General features: G+C 34.7%; 1 protein-coding gene across 1 annotated transcript; it reads right to left on the bottom strand.

Moving 5' to 3' along the window:
- Window positions 1-4: 4 nt before the first annotated feature.
- FGF7 (fibroblast growth factor 7) lies at window positions 5-27,988 on the bottom strand (the record flags this gene model as incomplete). The annotated part of the gene is made up of 3 exons (XM_080626157.1): window positions 5-199; window positions 582-685; window positions 27,703-27,988. 3 exons carry the CDS (start codon window positions 27,986-27,988, stop codon window positions 5-7), a joined length of 585 nt encoding a protein of 194 aa, XP_080482283.1.

Below are 27,988 nucleotides of genomic sequence, written 5' to 3'. Positions count from 1 at the left end.
ATGATTAGGATATTGCCAGAGGAAGAAAGTGGGATGCTCTGTGTTCTTTCTTTGTTTTTTTACCTTTCATGGGGATGCCCTTGTGGTTTAATGTAACAAACATCTCCTTTCCTTTGTGTGTCCATTTTGCAGAAGCATATGTGTTATAATGGTTTTCTTCAATCAGTTCTATGAAGTTGCAGTCCTCATTGCATACTTTCTGTTGACAGGAAATAATAAAGTAGAGTAAAATAAGTACAAGTGTCTTTTCAATATAGATTAGGGAAGATGGGAGAAGAATATGAATTATAAACCCCACATATTAATATTTTAATAAATAATTTGACTTCTGAAATTTGAGTATTGAATATTTAGCTTTGTCTATTCCCACACAGTATTTCAGATTTTTAAAACGTATCTAAGCTCTAATCACTGAATTTATTACATGGACATAAAAGTCTAGTGTGGGATGTATGAGATAAATACAGGTGACATTTTAATTTGTTCGGAATCTGTTTTATACAAACTATACAAATGCTACATCTACAGATATGTATCTATCACATGATGATTGTACATACAAGAGAAGTTTGCATCCATACCTTTCCATAGAGTCTTCCTGACTTGTTCATTGCCAGGAAGTATTCACTTTCCACTCCTTTGATTGCCACTATTCCAACAGCCACTGTTCGGATTTCTAGAATACCTGCAAAGGCACAGTAAGGGCTGTTAAATGATTGTTCTCCAGTCAACTTAGAAGGTTTAGTTGAACTTGCATTCTGTAATACTTCTCTGTTTATTGAAAATCTCATAAAAATTATATATTTATTCATGTGAAGAAAGGGATAGAATTTAAAAATCATCTGCGTGTGATCATGTCTGCAGAAAGCCACTTGAAAATTGTATGGGGATAATTTTTAAGGGTATGCTGAAGTTATGATGTTAGTAGAAGTAATATTTCTGCTTTCAAAGAATCAGCATGTATTAAACTTAATCAGGCTCAAGGTTTCATTTAGAAGAATTATATACATAGCCATCAAGGTTCACAGAATTTGTGTAAAGCCTTTATTTTGAAGACTTGTGGAGTAGTATCATCTCCTTGAAAGAGTGTAAACCGTAGAACTTGCGAGTGACAGAAAGCAGACCACAGTGTCTTAAATAAGATAAAGTATTTGCTTGACCTTTGCATGCTTTTATGACTGATCGAAGCTGTAAAGATACGTGCATTTGAGAAGCATTAAAAGCTGCTCTGATAACTTATTTTTCAAAACCAGAAAACATTTAGAGTTGTTTTCTATAAATTACTTATTACTTAATCTCACTGATGTACGTCTGCAATAACTTTCTGTAGTTGCTATGATACATTTAAGTTACCTGCAACATAAAAAATATTCTTATGTTAATTAAAAAAATATCTGAGCAAAGGCAGGAGGATGGTGCAAGTTATTAAGGAACACCAGGTTGTTTTCAAGTTTACATATTATTGTTGTTGATTTAAGCAATAGTTTAGAGTTCTGCTTCTGAGTTTGAGCTGTTTTCTTCCATATTGAGTCACCTAGAGAATGATGCAGTAGCATCTATACTGTGACTGGCTCTCCAAACGGGGTCTTTCAAAGCCAGCTAACTCTAGGCAAATTCCAGCAGCTGAGCATGGGGGAGACAAGGGAGGGAGGGAGAGAGAGCAGCTTGGGTTAGATTGTCACTTAAAAGGTGACCTTCCTCTTGAACAAAACATTTCCTCATTTTCTCTTCCAAGTTTGTGTTGACTCTTCACAGGCACCACACATGATAGGAATTTTTAATGAATTTCTTCTTTTTTTTTTTTTTTTTTTTAAAAAAAGGTATTACATATTTATGATGTTTCACCTTCCCTATACTTTTTTTTTAATATCCTGATGTTTTTTGCTGTACTGTTCTGTTTTGCTTTCTTCCTTGATATTACTGATGTGTCAGTCCTAGCGTGTATTGCTTAATTTTTCTTCCTATTTTCCTTGCCAGTAGATCAGTTACATCTTCTCATGGTGTGTGCCCTGGTGGGCAGTCGTCTCTGAACACTTACACTTTTGTACTTCTGTATAATGCTGAGCCAACTTTAAGTAAAGCTTTTAGAATTCTTTGACAAGTTCCACACTGCTGCAGGCCTCGTGACAGTTCTTACAAAGGGTAATTTATAACCGAAACTTACAAAAATTGTATTAACTTTCATTTAAATTTCACTTTAGAAAAACCACAGGGAGACTGAAAAACAGATTAACATCTGCATCTAGCCAAAGAACATAACAGTAGAAGGGATCTCTGGGTCATCAAGTCCAGTGTCTGCTAGCCTGGGATTTGCATCAGATCATTCTTTTTTCATAAACTTTGCCAGTGCTGAATTGGAGTCGTTACTTCTTTGCCCCCAGTATTTCTGCCAAAGGCTGTTCCAATTTGATTTATTTTAATGGCCAAAGACTCTGTAGTAACATGCAATCTGCATTTTTTCAGTGACAGCTTATATCCAGTTGTTCTTTTGCCCGTGCTGGCCAGTAACTTAAGGAGAGCCTTTTTTAAAATCTATGTTTGAGTTTTCTATTTATACAGAATTTGAAAAATGGAAGATTCAAAATGACTTTTTAAAACAAGGCATGCTAATAGGAATTGAGATTTCCTTAAGTAAGCTGATGTTGGCTGAGGTTAGAGTAGTAAGAAATACTACTACTTTTAAAAAGGAAATGCCAAAAGCTTTTGTCCAAAGCGATATTATTATTGGAATTTTTGCATTATTTTTTAGTTTGTTTTTTTTTCTGACGTCGGTGATGACATTTATTCTAACTTGTAGGAATTATTTTATTTGGGTTTGGATACTTGTTTTTCTGTTTTATTCTCAGTGGAGACATAAATGTTTTTCATGTGGAAATTTTACACTATTCATACAGAATTTGTTATAAAATAGAAATTTGGGATGTAAAAATATTTTATAAGCCTCCTGTACAGCAAATTCAGAATGACAGAATAAAAAGTTAGCTCTCAAAGTTTTATTCTACTATGTGGGACAGATTTATTATGTTTAGATCTTTACATGGCTTTCCATATTATTTGTTAAAACCCCATTGGTCATAAAAATCAGTGCATTTTGATTAAAGACAGATAATTCGAGATTTATATTCATATATTGTTACACATATTCAGTGCTATTTTCTATATTATTATGTGGTTTTCACAATTTTAAGCAATTATGTATTCTCAAAATTAGGGCTAGCACTTACGAAATATAACATTTGACACCCTGACTCAGAGGTGATATGAAATCCAAAGAATGTTTTAGATCTTTGAATGGCACTTTCCTAAAGATACTCCCTATAAAGGGTAGTGAGTGAACACCACATGAACCCTCCAATAACTATGTCACGTTAAAAATGTTGCAATATTAGCAATGTTAAAAAGAAGGAAAAAGACCACAGAAAGTTCAGTGGAAGTAACTTGTGTATTCTTGATTCTTTGCTCAGAACATCAGAATTAAATGGTCTGTCATCAACTGCATGTGCTTGTTTTTCTGTTCCCAGTTCTAGATAATGTCTTATCTGTTCTGATGTGTCTTAATGTTTCCCTGAAGGGAAAACAAAGCATGAATTTTTCGCTTTTCAGAAATCTATGTGATTTAGATCTCTGAAGCAGCATCTCACGTGCACTTTTCTATTCGATGTGCCAGTGATTCATTACTGAGTTCCTCTCTCTATTTTAAGGCACATGACACAAGTCCCTTAAGCAGTAAGCACCCTGTAAGCTCTCTTTTCCTCTCCTGGTGGCTGTGCCTTAGTAATTCTTGTACTCATCTCAGAAATGTAGTACTGCTGCAAATCACTGCATTTTTTTTTCTTTAAATGACATAAATTTTGAGGAAATGGAAACATGAGTTTTAGCAAACTGGGAAAAGTAGCACTTCACTGTGTAGTTAGAATTGTGATCTCAGCTAATTTTAGCCGAGAATTTGATTAATGATCTTTCAGTACATAGGCTTTTGTATGGAGCTCACTTGTTTTCTTAATTACAAAAGCAGGACATTTCTAAAGGATATACAAAAGAAGAAAACATCAAATCCATAAAATAGAGAAAACAAGTTGTATTTTTCCCTGTTCGTTCTGTTTCCTGTCAGTATCGCTATTAAGTTATCACATTACATTATATGATATTATAGTCATATTGGTCTGTCTTTATTGTGTATGTGTTCCTGGTACTCAGTCACTGTAAGGTTGTTGCAGATAGGAATCTAAGCCATCAGTAGGTGTCAAGAGATAATAAAACTGTTCAACCAAAATTTTCACAAACTGCAGATATTTCCTATTTCTTCTATACTTTCTGTAATGATCTTTCTGGTGATTCTTGCCAACAGGACGCTGGCTGAATTAAATTTGGATCTGAGCTGGTTATCCTTATGCTGTTAGTGTATATGGCCTGTTGTACAGTTGTGATTGATAAATTCATCCAAGTCTGTGAATGTGATCTTTTCAGTTAGTTCTTTTTTAAAAAACAAACAAACAAACAAAAGCCAAAAACCAAAACCTCTTCTTTTTTCTCTTCTCTTTCATTTTGAAATTCTGCACTGTTGCAGTGTCTTTAATAGACTAGCCAGGAACAATATTTGGTGTACTGGAAAATAACCAGATAATCTCATTTTTCTATAATGCAGGAAGAGCTTTGCTTCTGAGTAGTTGACAACAAAACAGTAATATACTCTAAAGATTAGCTTTATAAGGATTGTAACCTGAGTTAAGCAAAAATCAGCAAAAGCTAAAGAGTGTCTTTTCCATTATACCATTTTTGACTGCCTTTTAAGACATGAACTGGATTAAAATGTATTAGTTTCATTGCTCCTCTACTGGGAACCTAGGTGTGGCTGGGCTTCAGTGTTCGTGCTAATTCATGTTAGCTGATTCATTGGAAGGAAGTAAACCTCTACATTCGTAGAAAAGTTGTAATAGAAGTAAACCTACTATGTTGTGTTATGTTTGTAGGCCATTTTATACAAAAAGGCAATAAAGGCAACAATTCTGTCCTCATTAAAGACAACAGTAAGATTTGTGCTAACTCAGTAGAGCCAGAATTTTATTGATTAGTTAGTTCCTTCAGTGAGGCAGGAGAGGCATAGTAAGCTAAAATCTTTTCACACAAAAACCACACAGAAATAGAGAAATGCAGAACAGGCACACGTGACATTTGCCACTTTATAAGTGTTAGTTTATGTAGCATCAGATACTTCAGAGAAGTTATAAAGGACTAAAATCTACAGTTAAAAATTCTACTAAGGAAAGCCTGTTCTCCTCAGCCTAAAAGTAGACCATTCCTTGTCATATATTAGTAAGTATATTCTTATGTGCTTTCTTTTGAAGTAAAAAGCTCTAATCCTTTCAATGTCTATTCATGGAAAGGAGAAAGCCACCAAGGTAGGACGGGAAAGAGAAAATTCTTGTATGTAGGTTGTTTAATTTAAATAGTCTTTTAATACTCTAATAATAAAAATTACTTTAAAGACATGCTTAAATTAATAAGATAATGATGATGATAAATTCAGAAGGCCAGACTTCAAAGAGGTCTTAAATGTCTTCAGTTTAAAAATGAAAATGTTAGCTATGTTTTTCAGTTACTTTATCTAAAGCATCCCCATAAAAGTTCAAAAGAGTTTTAAAAGAAAACTTGAATATACCACAAAGTAACTGGGAAAGAAATCAAATGAAAGCCAGAAAGAGAGAGAAAAAGAAAAAAACAAACAACTGAAAATGAGAATACAAAATTGAAAACAACTGTAATTTCCATAAAATCAGCATGAAATTCCGAACAATTTTATATGGTTGTATGGCCAATGTATGAAGTATAGCTTAAAATTTCTGCAGTGAATGAAGTTTCCTTCAAAGCTGGAGTTCCGTCCTCTGTACATAAAAGACACTAAGCTAAGATGGGCTACAGGTTCTCTTTGGAAGAAGATGACCATGGGTGCTGGCAGCAGTCTTTTTAACCACTTGGTGCAAATTAAGTAAGAGAAAGTTGAAATAAAATCCAGTAAAAAAAAAAAAACACAAAGAAACAAAACAATTTTAGTGGGTGAAATATGTATTGGATTTTGGAGACAATTTACATAACAAATGAGGTGTGTTTCCTGGCATTCTGGTCTAGAATGACAGTTGCTCAGTTCTTTGCAAGCAGGCAGTTTATGTCTGGACTTAATCCATGACTGTGGCCTGGAAGACAGGATGGTACCTCAGGCTGCAAGTTTACGTAGCAAAAAATGGCAAATAGCTACATTGGTGATACAAAATTGGGCATTCTCATGTGAGATTATTCATTCGTGGCAAGTGAGATTTGAGAATTTTGGTTTTAATCACCTGATACTAAGAATCTTTATCTGATTTAGTTAATATTTTCACATTTTTCTCTTCTTATTTATTACACTATTTTGCTTTTACAACAAATTATACTGTGAAATTCTATTTGTTTTAACAAATCTTTGCTTTTATTGCTACACAATCTGTTTACAGATTATATTGAACTGATTTCTAACTGTATGCAGCCATAGTTGTATAGGCAGTTTAGTATAGTGTATAGTGTTTGTCCATAACATCCTCAAATAAAAATATCCTATCTATAACAAAGTAGTGAGAGCTTTGCATTTTAGCAAAATTAGTGCTTTTTCTCTTTAATCATTTTGCAGCCAAGAGGCTGAAAGAGCAGTTGCGATTCTTGCTCCGGAGAGCTGTAAGAAAACCAGTAAGTGCAGCACATTACTGAACATCCAGCAGGTGGTAGTGACCTGTCCCATGGGTCTTTGGAAGATGAGAGCAGAACCATGGAGCTACATAGCTTTTTAAATGCTAGGAACTGTCCAAATATATCAGGTTATAAGATTGTTCAGGAAGACTTTGGAAGAGGTTTTAAAGTACACAGTGTGTTCAGTGCCTCATAAGCTGGCTCTTTTTCTGAACATTTCATGTGTTGCCAATATCCTGTCAATATCTATCATATGATGTTTCTGGTCAATTCTTGATTTCTTAGTGTCAGAGTTTCTGTAGACATTAATTCAAAGGAAAATTTTGGCATCCATTGTGTTTTTCAGCAAGGCCGACAGCAATTTCATCCCGGTTTTTTTCTGTTCTGTTAGGAACATACATAATGAGAATATGTTTAAGGGTAGCATGGAAACTGCTAAAAATTCTGCAGTCTTCTAAATGCAGGAAAGAAGGAAAGAAGAAGTGAAAAATATGGGTTTTAAGAGAAGAAAAGCAAAAGCAAATGTTCAGAAGCTAATTGTTATGTTGCATTCTCATTTTTTTAAAAAAGTAGCTAATAGATAATATATTTAATGCTGCTTTTTAAGAAATTTTAAATGCTTTACAATGCCAAATTTTATGTGATATTTACAGCACTTTATTGCTTGAGGCCCATGTGTGCACTCAAGTTGAAAAACCAGTCTGTTGCTGATTCTTAGGGGTAGGGAGGCTAGCAATGAGAGTTCAGCACTTGTGAGAAACATTGTTTGTGAAACACCCTTTTTTTGGCAGAGTTATATTGAGATAAAATATGTGGAATCTCAAATAGTGAAAGAGGGTGCAGAAAATACTTGGATGGAGAATCCATCAAAACAAATTGAAACTTCTGAATTTCCCTAACTTGTATTTCTAAGTAATTAAATTTGGAGCACATATTTATGAATTCAAATGACCTTTGCAGATGATTCAAGGCCAAGAAGAATGCTGTCGTTGTAGTTGCTTATGAAACAGTGTTTAGCAGTATTTAATGTAATTTGTTCTTTTGTTCTGGGATTTAGTAAGTTAATGTTTGTGCCTTTTAAAGCAAGAAAATACAAACCACGATGCTCAATCATACAGTATTTTGGAGAACTCCACGGTGTTATTAGCACATCTGGGCGCTGGTAAGCTAGCACAGTGAATACATTCATTAGCTGGCTTGTTAGACTTGAAATGTTTTTGCAAAGGAGTCTATCAGTATTTGTTTTCTGAAAGTAAATAAATACTTTCATTGGATAGTTTTCTAAGTCATTGGTTTCAGGAAGCATTACCCCTTTATATCTCTTTTAAAAGAATAGTGTGTATATCGTGAAGTATTTGTTTGTGCTGAAGTTATTTTGATTCTTAATCATATTTTTAAATGGATGCAACCTAAAATTCATTTTCAGGTAGAGCAATTTCTGTGCTCGTTCTCTCTTGAATATACTCTAATGGTAAGAAAAATAATGTAAATAAAAAATTTTAATTAAAGAGATATTTTAATATTATTTAATTATTTTTTTTACCCTTCCCCATTATTAAATTACATTTGATAGAAAGTAGAATTTGCATTTGTATTTCGTACTTTCCTTGAAAGAGTTTCCCAGGTGGTACCTCATAGAACTTATTTTCATAAGGTGTGTAAGTAGAAATAGATACATAAGTACGTGCTATAATGGTTTTCAAAGCAGACATGAGATTGTTTCCACCCCAAGACTTTTCTGACTGTGGATATGATTTTAATAAACAGTTAATTATGGTAACAGAAAACAAGCTGGTACAGAGACTCACTGTCACTTTCTTTTTTAAACTGTCATATATTGCTTCTCCTTGTGATACTCAGAATTTTGATTTATGGCATAAAAACATACAAAATATATTGTTATTTACAGCACAGACCAATATAAAAGGCTAAACAAGCTTTCATTTGGAGGCTTTGTGCTGTATCCATGCGTGCATTTGCTGTGCCTGTGTAGACAATCTGAAGCACTCCAGATATGAATATGACTGTAAAAATGATCTACACATAAACAACAGATCTGTCAAGGATTTTCCGTAGAACAGTTGAAGCTACTGCTTCAGTGAGGTGCCAGACATCTGGATACCATGGACAAATATTCAAAGCACGCAAAACTCCAGGGTTTGTCCAGTGTGTAATTTCCAAGCAGGAAAAATGGTAGCTGTCTGAGGAAACATGATTAATGATAGAGGGATATTCCTTGAGGGCTTGATGCAGTATATTGTTCAAGCATCCTCAAGTAGCAGAATTTGCTTGTAAGATTTAGTCTCTGTGCAGAACATGTTTGATTAGGCATAAGTAGCTGATGTTTAATTACCTTTTGCAATTCACTGGCACAAAACCAGTAGGCATGCTGAATTTTAAAAAATCAACTAATTGCTAGCCAGAAGTCCAGCAAAGTATTTTTTGTACTTCTGAGGATTTTAATTTATTGATAATTTTAAAGATTCCTTACTTGACATTACATTATCCATAAGTTTCTCCACTCTTTGCCAGTTCTACAAACTGATTAGTACATGCATTGCTAGATAGAATAACTTTATAATAAACCACTCTCCTGGTGCTATTCGACAGCTGACAGATAAGTTAGTTACAGAATTTGAGCCATGTCAAGGCTTCTGAAAGAAACTGCTAACTGAATAACTGTGTGAAGTTATTATATATATAAAAAACTACAAGATGAGAACCGAAGAGAAGAGAGAAGATACAACAGGGAACTAAAATGATTGTTTAGAAATGCTGTTATTTTACTTACAAGATCTATTCTTTGCATGCGTACTTGGACTTGTGGGTGTTTTCCTTTATGAGAGAAAAGAAGGAGTAAGCTGAGTTCCGCTGTTAAGTCTGCATTGTTCAAAGTATTTACATAGTCTCACATGCATCATCAAATGTATAATCTGGCTTTCTGAATGTGTTCCTGGTACCACAGCATGGAAAGGAGAGTCTGGTTTGAATCTTCCAGATTGATGTTTAGAAAACACACTTTTTTACTTACAAACTTATCATATTTGATCTGCAGTGGGAAACATTAAAAGCTATAATACTTTTTCTAGTTATTTTTCAAAGTGAATAGATGTAAAGCAGTGTTCATCAGTTTACAACACTCAGTAAAGCGTACCTCCACTAATTACAGCAGTGAGGATTTCAGTGACCGTATTGCAATGAATTACTGCTGAAGAGAAATAGCTTTGAATTTCTCAGTATTCTTCCTTATTGTACAACATGTTTGGCCTCAGTTTTATATATACTGTTTGCTAATGTTGATGAGTTAGATTTGTAAATTAAATGCTTCATTCTTCATTGAAAATGGTAGCATAATAGGAACGAGTCTAGGATATTCTGACTCTAAATTGCCTTTTCTCCTTCTGTATATGAACCTGGAACTTCAGCACTTTCAACCACTGTCTCTCCAGTATTTCTCTTGATCTGATCTTCAGAACCAAGAGGGTTTGACAGTTTTCACTGAAGTAGATTATGAAAGTATTTAACTTTTCAATTTAGAGGTCTGACTTGCAAACAGCAGTATATAGTAACAACTGAGTAACATGCTGCCTAAGGCAGTCATTCATTTGTGAATCATAAAATCATAGAATCAAAGAATAGTTAGGGTTGGAAAGGACCTTAAGATGTGAAGTTGAACTTCTCATTAAACTTGTAAAAACCCTTCACTTTGCTGACCTTCAGTCTGCATTTCATATAAATATTTTCTTGTTCAGCCTCTTATACATCACGTAGTCATTTCTCATTTTTGCAGGAAACTACATTTCCCTCCAATAAAAATTGCCTTGGAGCTAAACATGTGGTTATAATAAAAAATAATATTATTTTTTAGAATTAATAGTGTCATGTAAAAGCCAAGTCTTAATTCTCAGTCTGAAAAAGTACTCTCTTAATACAACATTAATAATGTACTGATATGAAAAATGGAAAAAAAGGGTGGAATGAGCATTTGCAAAATATAATTGTTTCCAAGCAGTAAGAAAATTAATGATTTAGGAGTTTAGAGTTAAACCTGTACAACAAATACTTTTCTACAGCTCAGATGAAGGATATTTCTAGTATTCAAATCTTTTGTGCTGATTTCACTAGAATAAATGATCTTTTCAAGCTTTGCAGACTTTTAGGATCTAGCTTCAGAATAGCAAAAGTAAATGTAAACCACTGCTAATTAATCTTCTCACAGCAAAATGAGATACATCTGTTCAGTGGTGCGAAACTTCCCAAATTTAGAGTTTCAGTGTCTAATGCTATTTTGATTATTTGAAGCTTGGAAAGTTCCACATAGGACCAGAGCCTGTTGTCTCTCCAAATTCTTCCATAATGCAAAAATCTTTAAATATATGAATTTGTTCTTTGATATTTCTTACTATGCTATGTTGTCTTTTCATCTAGTAAAGAGCTGGTGGTATCTTGCCCCAGCATCACTGCGGATTAAATTTCCTTCCCCCTTTTCTGAGTAGAATTAGTAATCATAGTTGACATAAAATTAGCCATGTCATTTCTATGGAAGACCTTTTTTTTCCAGTTTTGTATGGAAAACAGGAGTGCATATTCACATACCTTTTCTGTGTATAAGAAATCAAATGATTCATTATCTGAATGCTTTTCTGAAGATTTTCAATTCCAGGAGCATTTTGTGTGTCGTTATGTATAATCTGCAAACGGTTGCAAGGATGGCATAAATATAACATGGCACTGTACGCTGGACTTAGTTAAAGGGGTGAAAGCGCATCTAAGAACCTGGATTTTTTTTATAGGAAGTATTCTATCACCCTCAAGGTCTAGCTGTTTTGTTCTGTGTATTGTACTGTCTTCAGCCATTCCTGTGGCAGCTTTTCCGGTCCCTGAAACAGACTTGACAGAAGGAATAGCAGAGCCATATTCTAAAAACTGAATCTGAGAACTGCGTTCCTGTTCTTTCAGGATAATTCAGAATTATACATTGTTGAGAAACATAACTAAAAGCTATTATTAGATGCTCGTAGAATGATCATAATGACATTCTTGGTGCTGAAAACTTTTTATTAACAATTTAAATATAAAGTAAAATGCATTTTTAATGGTGAAAATGTTCCCAGATGTAGCTTAATTAATTAAAATAAGTAAAATGCAGAAAGTGGACACATAAGAAAGAAGGTTGTGCAGTGTTCCAGAGCTCAAATGTATACTTAGGGGCCTCTGGCATAGCACCAAATACTTGTAAATGGTTTGAAATTTTGGACAGTGACATTTTGTTTCACACAGTTAAGAGAGCACTTCATTCATAAAGACTGCAATCTGTTGAGAGAGAGAGATATCTACTCACTCTAAGTAGTAATATAAAAAGTAGGGCAAGCACTACCCAACTAAATATATTTTAGTGCCATTTCCAAATCAGATCTGCTACTTGGTACAGGAACAGCTCAATCCAGACGTCTAAATATATCAATTACAGCGTCTAAAAGAACACAAGCAGGCAACGCGTAATTCTTTCCAAGGTACAAAATGCAAGAAGCTGCTAAGAAAATCATCCTAACCCCTTGCTGCACCACGGAGTGGGAATTGATAGAAACCATCTGGCTCACTCTTTCTGCCTTCAAAACATTACTGGACGTATTTATATGATATGGTCTCTCAAATTGTTCTGGTTTGCTGCCGACAAATAATTTAGATTTAGTTGAACTTTCAAGATCTATATTAGACCGAACACTGAAATATAAACTAATAGAAGGAGAAAATTAAAACCCCTCAAATTCAAAACCAATCTAAAAATTTAATCCAATTATGATAAATAAATCAGGATTTTTGTACCTGATATTTATCTTATCTTGCTCAGTATATGGATCAAAATATGTGTCAATTATCCAACAATCTTCCTCCTTCTTCCCCAAATAGCTTAATACTTCATTGTTTTAATTTTGCATAATCTCATTCATTTACTTGTAACTACATACTGGTTTTACCAGTCTAAAATTTTTGCCTAAGATGAAAGCCTGACTTTAGGGAAATCAGGCTGTAGGTTTTGGTAGTAGAATATATACCATTACACACAGGCAGCACTTCAAAATCTCTCTCTTTCTTTACATGATCAGATACTTATAAATGTCTGACTGTCATCCAGTTAATCTTTAATTGTTTTCTGGCTTTACAATTCCATAGCAAAACTGAGAAAAACAGCAGCATCAGCAGCAGTGGAGAAAATTATCCTTCTGATTCACGACCAGTTGCTATTACCAGAGCAAATGTATTATGGAAGCTGTAGCCACATTTCTCTTTTATTTTGTATTTATTTCTGTGATTTTTTAATCTGCCTTTTAAAATTCAGATGAATTATTCAGTTTGAAAATCATGTTTTGTGGGTTTTTTTCTGATTTAACTTCAAATGCTAGGATGTAGGGAAATAAGGTGTCAACGATTTTGAGTCTGATGGTATAAATATCTGTGCACACAGTTTTGCCCATGTGCATAATATCAGGAAGTCAGTGAGAAAACTACTGCAACTGGTGTCATGTAAATACTATCTAGCGGCCACAGCCTTTCTGGGCTTTGCTTTTCTCAAGCTTTACATAGAAATGGTGTCAAAGCTTTTTAGGGAAAGTTACTTGCACCTTAAAAGTAGAAAGAAGGACTCTAGAACTAAGGGCTGCACATATTCTGGTGTGTTGTGGTAGAATAGTATGATGTGATCTTTCTAAGAGAAGTTATCAGTCATAGCTAAAATGTAAAAAGTCATGGAATAAAGGTAGCAGTACTGAAAAGTTAACAGAGCATAGGACTAGCCAAATAGCATGAAAGGTTTCTTTCAACTTTTTTATTCACTTTAACACGTTTTTATTATGTGTCATTGGTTTGTACAAAACCCAATTTCCCATTGCTTTTGTTCTCATTTTTATATCCCCATGTGTGAATCAGAGCAGTTAAGTTTATTTCAATTAAATTATCATTGTTTATATCAGCTGAAGAAATATACAGGGGACATATAAAAGGGAAACTATGAAGTTATAAAGCTGCCTTGGGTTGTTACCCACTGGGAAGTTCAGGTTAGATATAAGGAAGAAATTCTTTAGTGCGAGGGTGATGAGGCACTGGAACAAGTTGCCCAAGGAAGTGGCAAATGCTGCATACCTGGCAGCGTTCAAAGCTGGGTTGGACAGAGCCTTGGGTGACATGGTTTAGTGTGAGGTGTCCCTGCCCATGGCAGGGGGGTTGGAACTAGATGAGCTTAAGGTCCTTTCTAATCCAAACCATTCTATGATTCTATGAGTATTACCAATAACCCCACCGACAGGCTAGTTTAAAATGAGGATTTTCATATATATCCAATGCTGCTTAACTCCACCTTTAGTTACTGAAACATTCTTAAAAACCCAGCCCTTAGTGACTTAGAAGTCTCTTAAAAAGATTCTTTAATCGTTTTGATAGAAATTGCCCTCAAAGAATTAAAGTAAATTTTAACATATTAGTAAAATTGGTATGCCATAATAGTCATCCCTCAACTAACTGGAGGAAAGTATTTAAAATTTGATAGAAACTACTTCACTTTTTTTACCAGATAAGGAAAGTTTCCTGTGACTATGAACTGCATAAGGGAAGGATGTGAGCTCTCCTGTGCCTGTAAAATTGCAGTAGTTAGTTTTCTTGGCTCCCAGAGCGCACAGGTACTACTATATCATTATATGGTGACTGTTTATAATAAAGTTGTCTGTGACTAGTCCGTTCAAAGATTTAATACCTCAAATTCAGATCCATCCTGGCAAATTATTATATTGGCACCATTCCAAATTGCCATCTCTGACAGTAATTGAACAACCTGTTTGATAGACTACCAGTGCAGTGCACTGGCATAAGTGTAAAGTCATACTTTTCTCTTGATCTCGAGACAAATGGAAGATTTCATACCACTTAAGTGTTTGATAACAGCATCAGACAAGGGCCTTTGGGAATGCTTCACTTTCCAATTTCTCTGCTACAATTCACATAATTCTTATTTTGCTTTTATACGTATTGGTGTCATGAGGTTTTGATGAGCTCCATAGAAGTAAAATACATCAGCAACCTATAGCAGAATATGTGGATGCCTTCAAAATCTGGAAACAGCTGGTCTGTCATTTATAGATGTTTGAAAATATATATTTCATCTAATGGGTTTAAACAATGACCTTGTTTAAGGAAGAATAAAGTATTCCCTGTAAGGAGGCAAAGTACCATGGTAGAGATTTCTTCTATAGGTTCACAGAGCTAGGGCACTCAGATAAAGGTTAGTGGGGATTTTAATATTAGACTATGGGCTGAGTAGCAGAAGCTGTATGTGCAAATAAAGGGTTTGCAGCTCTTTCTTATTTTTGTGGAGGCTTTACATTAGGTTGTGTAATCTTGTGATTGGCAGACTCAGTTTGCAAGCCTTTTTTTTATTCTGCATTGAATTTATGATAATTTGTAATCTTTCTGGTGCTGTTCTGTCTTAGTAACATAAAAGTTACTGTGGAACATTGAGCTCTGCAGGAAATTTTAGAACTGCCTTGAAGACCGTGAAGTTAGAACAGCACAGAGCTTGGCTGTACCCATAATGGTATGTTCTAAAATACATACAAAAACCTGATCCTAGTAAAGAATTTGCTATGCTTTTTGCTCTGCCTGAAACAATTAAGGCTAAAGTGGTGAAGAAATCTTTTCTTTGCATAAAATACTTGTGACTTCAGCTGTACTGCAACAGAAGCTGGAGAGAAAGTACCAAAGTTGACTGACAAGATGATTTTTTTTTACCACATAAACCAAACCAAAGTGCTTCTGCTGTTCTTAACTTGGTCTTTTTGTGCTGCCTTAATTCCTCTGTGACTATCAATGTATTCTTGATTCATATATGAATGCAAATGTTTGTTTTAGAACAAAAGTTGCAAAAATATATTTCTACAACGAAATTATCTATTTAGTATAAATAATGTGATTAGTTTCTACTGAGTATAGAAATGTGGATCTGTGGTTTTAATATAGCTCAAAAAACTCCATTTTTTTATTCCATACGGATATGATTTTTCACATATATTTGAAAAGTAATAAATAAGTTGAGTACCTTAAATTGGGATATTTTGGTGTGTTTGCACTCTCAGGCCTGTATCTTCAGTAGAATAAATAGAGAGTAACATTACTACTACATAGATGTTGGTAAGATACAGATAAATCATTCTGACTTGAAATTCAGGAAGACATTAATAGTGGATCGGGAATTTGTGCCCAGTCTGTATTATTGATGTTATAAAACCATATCTTAAAGTAAAAGCACATGGATTTGCAGAAGCAATAGTTATTTTTTGGCATCTTTTTAAGTTAACTCCTCAAGCTGTTGATAGGCATCAGTAACAAAACTAACTTACTTTAGTAGAGCCAGGCTTTTACAAAAGGCGTGTATTTGTCCCTTTCCTAATATGGGTCTTTCAGCTCTTGAGCAAACTTTTCCTAATGAATCACAGGGTTAGATATCTTTTCCACTAGTCAGTAACTTAACTCCTCCACAGCTGGGCAATATTTTTTACTTTCAACAGCAACTATTTAGACTGTTACTGATAGTTCTCTATAGTTCGTCAGTAAGTCAATATGAATACAGCAGTCATATTTTTACTGTTGAAGAGAACTATTGCTGTACTTCTCAATAATTACTTTCTTATGTTGCTTACATCTCTGTGCTATTGAGAAAGTATTTGAATCAGACACCATGCACACAGAAATATTTTTTTCCTATAGAGATCTGTGTTAATGAAATAAATATGGCACAGTCTGACAGGGCTCAAATTGGACTTTTTTGTACACCACCACCTGTGAGGTGAATTGCAGCATGGGATTACAATAGATGATGTATATATAGTTCTTTAGGGATCCACTAACAGAGGCTAGTTTGGAATGCAGCTGCCAGATAGCTGTTAGGAGGAAATCAAAGAAAGAAACCATCCCACTGTGATGGGTCTGGATGGGTCTTTAACTCACAAAACAGGAGTTATAACTAGCAGTTCTACTTTGCTAAGCTGAGTTAAGCTAAAAGTGCCCATAGCTGCACTGTTGAAGTATGATCAAGAAGACACTATAACAAGTTGTGATCCAAAATCTTCAATATTTACAGTGCTGTATACAGGCAGAAATATCCTGCATTTTCCTGCATCTCCCACAAAGGGGTGATCACCTGCATTTCAGTTTTGGAATTTGTGCATGTAATGCAGGAAATAAGGAGGATTCTTTCATGTGCCATTTGTACGAAACTGAAGTTTGTTGAATTTTGTCGTATATGGACAAGGAAACCCCAAATAAAATGGTAGCACAGACAGAAAAAAGTGAATAGCTAATGTGAAGAGGGAGAAAGGGAAAAAAAAATTTTCTAATGGAAGTCATACATTTTAACTTCTCCCTAGCAGGAAAGAAAAAATTGTGTATCTTATGGATACAAGATGATCACTTGCAAGTGATTAGGAGAAAGTCAGGAAATATGGTTTCTATTATTTATTTTGTCTCACACAGTTGCATAACAGTGGCTACTTGCACATTTTTTAAAATATCATCTGAAGGGATTTCAAAATGAGAGTACCATGTATATGCAATGGGGTTTAGCCTTAAGTAGTGCTTTTTGAAATGTCTCGAAATGTCCCTTGAGTACTTGTCAGCACTTTTAGAAAATTGTCTCTGAGATGTCTATAGATCCTGTGTGGAAAGAACAGTGCACAGAATATGTACTCGCGTTTATGTAATATTTTGTTATCTAAGAAGAAAAAGCGGGATTAATATTTCATCTTATTTTGGCAAATAGAGGTGTTTGTTGCATTGCAGATGTTACACAGTTCTGAATAATTCCTCCAATAATTTCCTCCCAATAATTATAGTAAATATATCTTCTATCACTAGATCATTTTCTGCTTAAATACTATAGCCGTTGGAACTCAAATAATCTGAATGGATCAGAGCTTGGCTATTCACCACCTCACTAAATTAGGGAGTTTATGCATCATATGTTGTGAATCACCTGAAAAATCCTACTTTTGGTCTAGTTTGGTCTAATGTCAGTTCTAGGATTTTGGTATAGACCAGTTTTGCTTGCAGTGTTCCTTCTGGATGAAACCAGCAGTTCAAGAATTCTCATTAAATAATTCAGAACGTGTCTTTCATAGAACAATATGATTAAAATAGAGGAACTAAAATTCAAAACTCTGCATTACTTAGCTGAAGAAAAAAAATTGCAGAGCATGATTTCCTCGAAAGATGTGGTAATCTTCCCCCTCCCCTTTAATTTTCTTACATTTAGTAATATAGATTGAATTTCTCAAGTCACACAAAGATGCAGTCAGAAATGAAGGCATATTAAGTAATTCTAGCTTGGTATTTATAATCAATTAGCCTGAGTACCAGTTTGCTAATTAGAACGTTCTGATTGAAATTGGTGTATAATTATTTAAAAGATTGATTTTATTAATAGCTGTATTATTTTCATTGCTTAACTCAAAAGGCATTTAAAGGGATAAGTGTGAGGCCTAGGACTCTTGCCATTTCCTTTATAATTTGACCAGACTCTCCTAAGGTTACTCTCAAAATTCATGCAATGTTTGCCTTTCTTTGAATTAATAAATATTAACTACTACAAACACCAATACCAATTCCCCCAAATACATGGCTGTTACACTGCTGGTAATGTAAGAAAACATGCCAGACTGTTTGTCTTTTACAGCCTCAATAAGAAAGCTTCCTTCCTGACTGCTGAAACAGATGCTTAGACAGAGTGCTTAGCACTTCAAAATATAATCCCTGTACTGTAGGGGTACTGTAGGATGTAAAAGAGAGGAAGAGGTTCAGCACACCTGTGTCGTTGATTACATTAGTAAGTGGGAGGAAGAAGGGCACAGCCCCTTGTAGCTGACTAGCAGTGACAACAGAGGGTTCATTGCAGGGGAGAGGCTCTCCATGTGTTTCCCCCACAATTTTTATGATGTCACTTACTTCATGAGGTATGTGGTAGAATTTGTTTCCTGAGTGGATGAATAGTCTTTTTGGAATCATAATTTGGACATAAGGTATAAAAAAGTTTATTTCTTTGTTCTAATTTGTATACAATGGTTGAGAGTGCTCTAAAGAAAACTAAATTGCCCTGGAAGTTATGTACCTTTTTGTTTGGTTTTGGGTTTCCGTCTTTGATGGAAATATTGACCAGGATTTTCATGCCCAGTAAAAATTGTAAAAGGTTATGTTAGAAGAATGGATCTTAACTTTAATTGGAAGAATGGCATTTTGTATCTACTTGGTTTAAAAATAGTCCATTGAAGTTGTAACTAATTTAGCTTTTGATTAGAAACAACATTTGTAATCAGGGTACTGGTTTAGTATTTGTCATACTTGCAGTTCCAATATGTTGTCAGAGATGCGCTTAGTACATGGCAGAGATTTTGTTTTGTACTGTTAGAATGTGGTTTTGGTAAGATGGTGCTAAACCATCAGGCAACAATACAGGGTGGGGAATTCAGTTGGGAAGAATCTCACTTTGGGCACAGGTATTTATTCCTGTCCTTATGTAAAGGTAATGTAACAATTTTTTTTGCTGTAGCATTGGAAAGTGATATGGCTGTGATGACTTCAAGGCTTCTCAGGTGCAGTTTCCCTGCATAAGCAAATGTAAAGGAAGATCTTGTACTGGCCTTTCACACAGCAGAAATCTGTTTCTTGTTGCAAGGTGGCTATAATAGGCAAGTCTCATTATTTGAATAATTTTGTGCTGCGTTTACATAGCTAGTTCTCCAAATCCTTGTAAGATCTCACCAATAAGCTCTCAAGAACTGCTTGGATCTCTTTGTATTATCTTACACATTATGTGCAGTCCCTCAGCTGTGTAGGCTATTCCAAAGGAAATAAATCAGCTTGGTAGAATTGAAGTTTCTTTTGCTGGTGAAAGCTGCACTTTCCAATTGTATTAGTACTGGCTGCACTCTTTAGGATTCAGCTATCCTTCTTATTTTACTTCAGAATTCTGTCAGGGAGTACAACTCTTCTTTTCACAATGGCTTTTCTGCAGAAACTATGTAAGCACTTAGCTAGAACCATGATTTTCCCAAATGCATCCTCTTAGTGGCTAGCTGGAGAGCCTGAACATAACCACTCCTAGAGTTCATGTGGACCACAGAAAGGGAAAATCTGTCATCACAATGTGATGTGGTGCACATGTTCTGGAAGAAGTGAGAAGGCTCTTGCAGCAAGTATCTTCACACACCTGACAAACATCTAAAACTTCACATTTGCCACTACATTGCTTACAGGTGCTGTGCATACAAACGCCTACAGGACCAGGTCATTTGAGCAGCTCTGGGACTTCAGCAGAGTTGCAGCCTTTCAAAATACCTCTCAACCCCAGTATCTTCAGCTCTAGATAATATGTATGTTCATATATAATAGTTTCTGTCTTTAACAATCATAAAGTTGTCTATTTCATTATTTTATTTTGCTGCAAACAGTTATTTCTGATTGAAATATCAAATCCCACTTGACATATAAAGGTCATAATAAAAACTTCTAAAATTAGCACAGGCTATTAATGAAAATATGCTGCTTGTTAGCAGGTGTGGGGTTTCTCTGTTTTAAAATACATTCCCTTCTAGTTAGAAAAATATCAAAATTCTAAGGTACCAAAACGGCTAAGGACAAGTCTGATCCGTTTCTTTTTATAGTCTATAGCACCTCCCAGTGTCTATTAACACGTTTAAAGGAAAGCAAGCCAGCTTACAAAAAAAGGGAGGTAAGGCATGTGGGCTATTAAAGGTGGAAGTGCTGATGCTAAGAATCTCCTTCAGAAAAAAAACTCACAGGTAATGTGGAGACTCAGAAGTGTTTTGATTCAAGTGATGGAGACAAGTGGTGTTTCTTAGTCCCCTGTTGAAGTTACTGTGGTTATAAATGCTATGAAAGGGTTCATGTTTCTATGCTTTCCTTTATATTGATTTATCGATGTTCTGACTGCTTAATTTTGAAAGACTGCATAGTGAAGAAAAAATTTACTGGTTTTAACAGAATATCTAGACCTTTTAATCATTTCACCCTATTTTGAATTGCCAGATTCCCATTATAAATTTAAAAGAACAAATGCTCAGTTGGAATAAGTTGATGTAGCTTTGCTGATGTTAACTGAAATTTACCTGATTGTCTGATTCAGCCTGTTTAGAATATTAGTCTTCTGTTGATAAACTGTGCAGGTACTAGATTAATGTAAAATCCTCATTTTGTACTTTGTTTCAAAAGCTAAGTAACAGTCAAGACAGCGTATTGATTGCATTGGTATTTTTATTGGGTTTTGATGTGTTTGCTTGAAGTTGTGGGCCACAGCTGTGAATATCCACGTCCAACTTTTCAGCACCAGTTGTTACTGGAAATTTTTTCCATTTGTAGAAATGATGTCATGTGTTATGAAAGTTTTAAAGTGTGACAGTTCAGTGCTATGATTGTTAACCTCTATTATGTTATTGCCATAGGAATTTTCACTTAACTTTTCCTCACTGACGTTTCTAAATTACTTACACCAGAATGCTAACTTGACCTTTCCATCAGCTCCTATTCAGAATAAAAATTAAAAATAAAGTCAAAGGTCAAAAAAGACAATTGAAATGCATTTGCCAAATATAGTCATAGTCAATTATGCAATGAAAGCAGTGTGCCACCCAAGAGGAGTAACAGCCTTCATTTGCCTAAACTTATTCTGTTTTGATGAGGAAAGCGTTTCAAAATATCCTACTAGTTGATACATCTTATAGTGTGGAAAAGTATAATTATATGTATTAGGATGTCTTGGTCTTCTAAGCTTTAAGGAACAGAGAGAGGAAAACCAGGTTTGTTTGTACTCTGAGATCCCAGAAATCTAAAAGAATCACTTTCAGATACTTGAACAATACAAAAAGCTGGAAGCTGCAAAGGGAGATACTGGTTTTGTTTTGCAAGACTGACTGTATAAGAAATTAGGGTTTTTTTGCCAAACTGTGTGCCTGTATGGAAAATTGCTGCTTTAAGATTCATCTGAGCTCTGTGTTTTGTTTTTCTTTATTTTTTTTCCTGGCTACTGACTTCAGTTATATTAGTTCTATTAGTCAATCGATATTCTATGATAAAAGTATCTAATATCTTCAACATTAGCACACAGTTCTTTTGTAGGTTTGAAAGCTTTTTCACTAGCAATTTTTAAAGCTTTTTACCCAGAGCTGAATAATTATTTCTCGTAGATGCACAGAGAGTTTGAAGAATTTTCCCAAAGTCTGTAAGCAAATTGCTTAAAACTTTGAATTAGCCTCAAATCTCTTGAGTCTCAGGTCAGGACCACTTCAGCACATTTCTTCAGGATAGAGCAATAACTGCTTAATGATACAATACTGATTTTTTTATTTTTGTTTTTCGTACATTCAGAAGTTCTAAACAATGGGGGAAAGAAAAAGCTGTGGGGGAAAAGGGGCTGCAATTTATCTTTTTAAATATATCCTGTAACTGCTTCTGCAGTTGGCTTTTGAACTTGATTGATGGTTCCATTTCTCATTTCTGATCAATCTCAGTATGTTTTTCACTGCTCATATTGAGTTTAGCTCTTACCCCAGTTTTGAAGCACAGAGAGGAAGATGACATATCCTGTTGATGCATGCTAACTTGTGAGTCTGCTGCCTGTGCCTGTGCCCAGAGGTTTGATTCTCCCTTCACAGAGCTTACGCAATCATTTTGTATTCATGGTGAGAAGAAAGAAAGTATAAACTGCTACTGTTCTGACTTTACACATATTTTTCAGTTGGTAAATGCCATGGAACAGACAAAGTGATGAATAGTTTTAATTGTGTTTTGTGGTACCCCTGTCATACTGTGTCAGTTGAGCACTGATCTGGGCATTGGTGTGTGAGATCTGAAGAGTCTTGCTGCAGTGGTTCAAGACTTTACTCACTCAGTTCTTTTTCTTAACTTCTCCCAAAGAGTACTCTTATTGAAAAAGTCAATAGAAACTGTAAGACAAGTATAACTCAGCTGCTTCTGTTATCTGTATCTTTGCTAAAACTCATCTTCGTCAGCAGCTGATGGTGAAAGGCTGGGATTTGTGATTAAAACGTAGGCAGAGAGTCTTGTGCTGAAACTTGAGGAGTGCTAGATCTGCAACCAGTGCTAGACAAAGAGCTAGAGAGGGATCAGCGAGATCTGTTATATTTAGATCTGATTAATCACTGTAGAGAGAAAGTAATCCTTGGCACTGTAGGCTAAGTTTTGAGAGGATACACATAGATTGCCAGTGGATTAAATCTCTTATAATTGAAAAGATTAGTAGAATACTAATGTGAAGCCAGAGCACTTTCACATTAGTGAAGGCTTTCTTCTGATGCCACTGTATTGGTTGAACCGGCAGCCTCTTAAAAAATCAAGAATGCAGTTGCAAAGGCAGACTTCCTGTTTGGTTGGAACACACCCTAGCTGAATCCCTGACTGAATATCAATACCTGCCTTGAAATAGCTGATTTTCAGATATTGAATGTTTTTGCTCCTCTAAGTAATATGTATTTAAGCAACAGAAATGAAAATTTATATAGTGGCATAGCATGCATAGTCCAATATCTGTTTTACTCTACGAAGCATGTATAAAATAATTTTGATTTTTAAGCAAGTTTGAGTATTCAACTACTAAGATGCATATAAAGTTTATTTTGCCATGATTTAGGGTTTAGGTTTGAACAAAACTGAGTTGGAGTTAATTTAATATTGCTGAAAACTGACTTGTTGGATTTTGATCAAAATAGAAGTATTTTGCCCAGAAAAAAAAAATAAAATCAAGATTTTGCCTAAGATGTCAGTAGACTTATTTTTTTTCTCTCTCTCTCTTCCCCTCCCCTCTCTCTCTCCCTCCCCCCCCCCCCCTTTTTTTTTTATGGTTGGTTTTATCCACTGAAAAGAAGAGGAAATAGGCACTTTCTGGCTTTAGAGCACACATGGACCGTGATAGGATCAGACATCTTAGGATTCAGGTTCCAGGAAGGCTTTTCTAGTAACTTAGAGACCCTTTGAAGTCTTTAAAATGAGATTCCAAAGGCAGCAGAGCGTGGAAAGTCCTAAAGCATCATCCAGTGCTAGTTGTAAATCCTCTTGATAGAGTCAAAATAAACTCTGATTTTTTTGCTGCCCTTTTTTTTTCTGAACAAAATCAAATAAAATCTGTCAAAATTCATAAGCACAAACTGAAAGGGGTAAGCAAGCAGCAATAAGGAGAGATTTATTTTCTCTCAAAGATGGAGTTAACAAATTGCTGCATTATCTCCAAGATTTGTTCAGTCACTCTCACTTTTTATAATCATGAATTCAAGAAGTCTGTTTTGTGTGTCCATTTAGAATATTTTGCATGAACAAGATTTATTTGTTTGTTTGTTTTTTGTTTTTTAATAAAAAGAATATAGTTTAGTCTTGGACAAAGGATAATAAGTGATTGTCAGAGAGAAAATTATTTATGAATAATGGCAGACAGTTTTTTTTCCTGGGTGACCTAATCTCTTGGCAGCTTCTTAATTCTTGCTTTAGTTTTTCAGTATGTGACTCTCAGTTCTCACTCTGCCTTTTAGTGTTCAGAATGAAAGCAAAGCTGTCAGGTGCAAAGTGATTTCCTCTGCTTAGTGGAGATCACTGTGCTCTAATTTGCTTACCTTTCTCCTGAGCTACCCCCTTTATGTCCACCAGAAGGCTCTACTGCTTTCTGAAATGTGCATAGAAAAATATTCTTTGGATGCCTAACAAGGGCATCACTGTTGTAAATGGGATTCAAGAACTTGCTTTCACTGAAACTGTACATTGGACTAAGCAGTTAACTTCTAATGCATTTTGAAACTAATTATAAATACAGAGTAATTGCAATTGGTGAGTGAGGATTTGATTCAATGTTTAATTTTGTCATGGAATTTCAGGCTACATATATGTAATACACTTGCTTTTGAATTAAAATCTTAAGAAATATTAACACTTTATTTTTGCTACTCCTTTCATAGGATGTGTATATATGTTCTGTAACTTGCTAGAGAAGTTTGAAATACAAAGACCCTAATTCCTCACCATCTTGGCAGTCTTACATTTATAGTCTTGACTGATGAGAGAAGCTCTGTGAATTTTGGCACTTGCTAGAATTATGATGATGATATTCTACAGACACTTCTCAATGTGAAGATTGCTCTTCACATTATTCATGTTCACAATTCATGGGCTGAAAACAAGTAGTTGACTCTGTCTGCAAAGCTGTCAATGAAGCTTCCTTTATGAAGCTAAGTTATGATAGTTAAAAATATGATTTTCATGTGATTTTTTTTCATGTTAGTATCACATGTTAGTGATTCAGAAGGGAAAAGGCTTCATTTTGTTTATTATGTAAGTGGAAAATGAGGGCAAAATAAGAAGACACTTCTTGGAGCAACACTTTTTGTACCCATTGATTAATTTGACTGCAATTGTTCTAGGATTCCATCCTGAGAAACAGGTATGATTTCCCTTTTACTAACTTTCAGAACTAGAAATTAGAGAACAAGAACATTTGAACACCCAGGTTAATACATCTTTGTAATAGTTATGATTTTTAAATTATGCTTTTCAGAGCCCCTGCATATAGGTATCCTGTTTAGTCTTCTAATGTTAAAAATTCTGCTTAGAGAGAGTGTATTATTCCAGGTGGGTTTGGGGGGTGTGTGTGTGTGTGTGCTAGTTTTGTTTTGTTTTTTCCCCTCATAGGATAAATTATTTTCTTTATAGGTATTTTAGTAGAAAGCCATAAACACATCTTCAAGAAGGTTGCTCACATGCCTTTTTGAATAGACAGTATGACAAAAAATGTTTCTCAGAACACTATTTAGTTTTTTAGTTTCTCAGAAAATCCAGGTTATCAGTGTTCACATTTTTCCAGTCCTCCTTGTCTATATTTCCCTATTGTCCAACAAAATCATTTTGATATTATCTCCTAGTGTACAATAGATCAATTACATCAAGAGACATAAACTTAAGATGGTGGGAGACTTCCCACATACTTTAGCTAAATGTAGTGGAGGCAAATCATCATAGCACACATCAGTTACCAGATAAACCATTCAAGTATTGATTGTTTTTTCTCCTGCTACTTGTTGCATTTACCAGAAAAAGAATTCAAAACTGTTTTCACTCCAGTATAAATGAAAGGTTTAACAGCACTAGGTTGTCTTTCTGTAATTTGTAATCGTTAATTACCATGACTAAATATTCATAAACTGTTCAGAAAAATACTGGAAAATGGATTGCCATTAGCACAAGATGATCTGATATCCTCTAATGGTTTCACTACAGAACATTTCATGGTGTCATTAGTGTGCTCCAGCATCCTACAGAGAACTGAGAACCTTTACTTTATTAACAAAGCTTTTACTTCAGCATCATGGAACAAAAAAAGGCAAATTTGTAATTATTCATTCCCCTGTGCTGTCATATCTCTGTGAAGTGTTTGTAAATAATAACAGAAACAAAAACAAAAAAAAAGGTACTGTTGATATTCATTTATCTTCAAAAATTTAGAAGAAACAATTTCAACAGTTAGCATCCGTTTTCCCAGTGATTTTTATGGGAACACGTTTCACTTCAAAACTAGCCCTATGGATCTCTGTTGCAGCAATGTCCTGAAACTCAATGGGAGTCTTCTTGAATACGGACCAAATAAATTATTTGGCTGCTGGCCATGTGTTTTCTTTCAGAGCAATATGGTTATTCACTACGTAATAGTGCAGGAAGAAAGGAGACATATGGAAACAAATTTTAAAAGAAACAGTAACATTAGTCAATGAGGTTTTAGCCATGCAAGTTGCCAAGCACTTAATGTAGTCGTGAAGGCAAGAAATAAATTATGAAGCCCACTAGTCAGGCGCTTAGCATGCAAAAGTGCTGTTCTTACAGAAAATAATCAGGCAGCTTCAGTTGAAAGCTGAATTACAGTAACAGTTCTTGAAGTTTGATTTATTGATTCCTTTTGCTGCTGCTGTTATAAAAGGCACAATAATACATACAACCTACATGAAAACTGTTTTTAATCGCATCCTTGGAAATATATTTGTCTTTTAAGTTGGTTGTACACTAGACCAGCATGTCTCTGCCTCCCTTTCCTTACAATTTTGTTTTGAAATATGTAATATAATCCTATATATTTTCCTGTTGTATCTTAATAATGATATTTCAAGTGGCTGTCATGTTTTTCTAAGTAAATGTTATATTTGTAATAACATGAAAGCCAAAGTGGCAAAAAGAAGTGACTGTAGAATTGATGCCTTAAAATGGAAGATAAATGTTTGTGTGAAAAACACAGATCAGTACAACAATTCTTTTACCAGTTCGAAACTTGTATTTGGTAGAGCTTTGCAAACTATTGTATGTCCATTCTCTCTAGATGAGTCATGGTTTTGGAAGAAAGGGGAAAGAGTATTTTTTCAGCATCATGATCATTGTAATAATGAACTGCAGAAACTATAATAGATTTTGTTCCTGGCTTGGCAAACTATCTAAAAGATTTTGCAAGAGAGTTTACATAATTCTTTCCATTTAACTTTCTAGTATTGCATATGTTTTAATTGTTAACTCTAACACACCAAACCTTAGGTAGTTTTTGGACTATATAAATGTGATTTGATGTTTCATAAGTATTTTATGAGTAGAGTTTGTGGTTATACATTTTCATACTTACAACCTTAATTCACTTGTTAAAATAGGCTCTCTGTTTGCTAATAGTTACCAGCTGTAACTAATACATTAGCAGATCTACAATGTAGTATTTAAAATGACGCATTTCAAAATCAATAACAAATGTCCTGCTGTAGGACTAATTGGAAAACTTGTCTTATACAATGCTCAGTACACTATACAAAATTGTTTTGGAATTAGGATAAATCAAGGAATAGGAGAAAATGATGTGTAACTTTATAGAAACTTAGAAATAGGAAAAGCAAAAATATTACTTACTGTAGTTGTTGTTTGCCTCTCTTGTCCCTTTTACTTTGCCTCGCTTATCAATCCTCATATACCACTGAGTTCGACAGAAAAGTCTTCTCACTCTTACATCCCCCCCTTCCATATAATCATAGCTTCTGGTGTGTCGCTCAGGGCTGGAACAGTTCACATTTGTAGCCATTTGCTCTGGAGTCATGTCATTGCAAGCTAAAGATATAGTGCCCATTAGAAAGATAATGTAAAAGTATGATCTGTAGAGCAAAATTGGCAGGATCCATGTCAGTATCCATTTGTGCAT

This window comes from Psittacula echo (genome assembly GCF_963264785.1).
Source record: "Psittacula echo genome assembly, chromosome: 10".
NCBI lineage: Eukaryota > Metazoa > Chordata > Aves > Psittaciformes > Psittacidae > Psittacula > Psittacula echo.
Note: the sequence above shows the minus strand (reverse complement) of the source record. Positions and strands in the feature narration are given on the sequence as shown.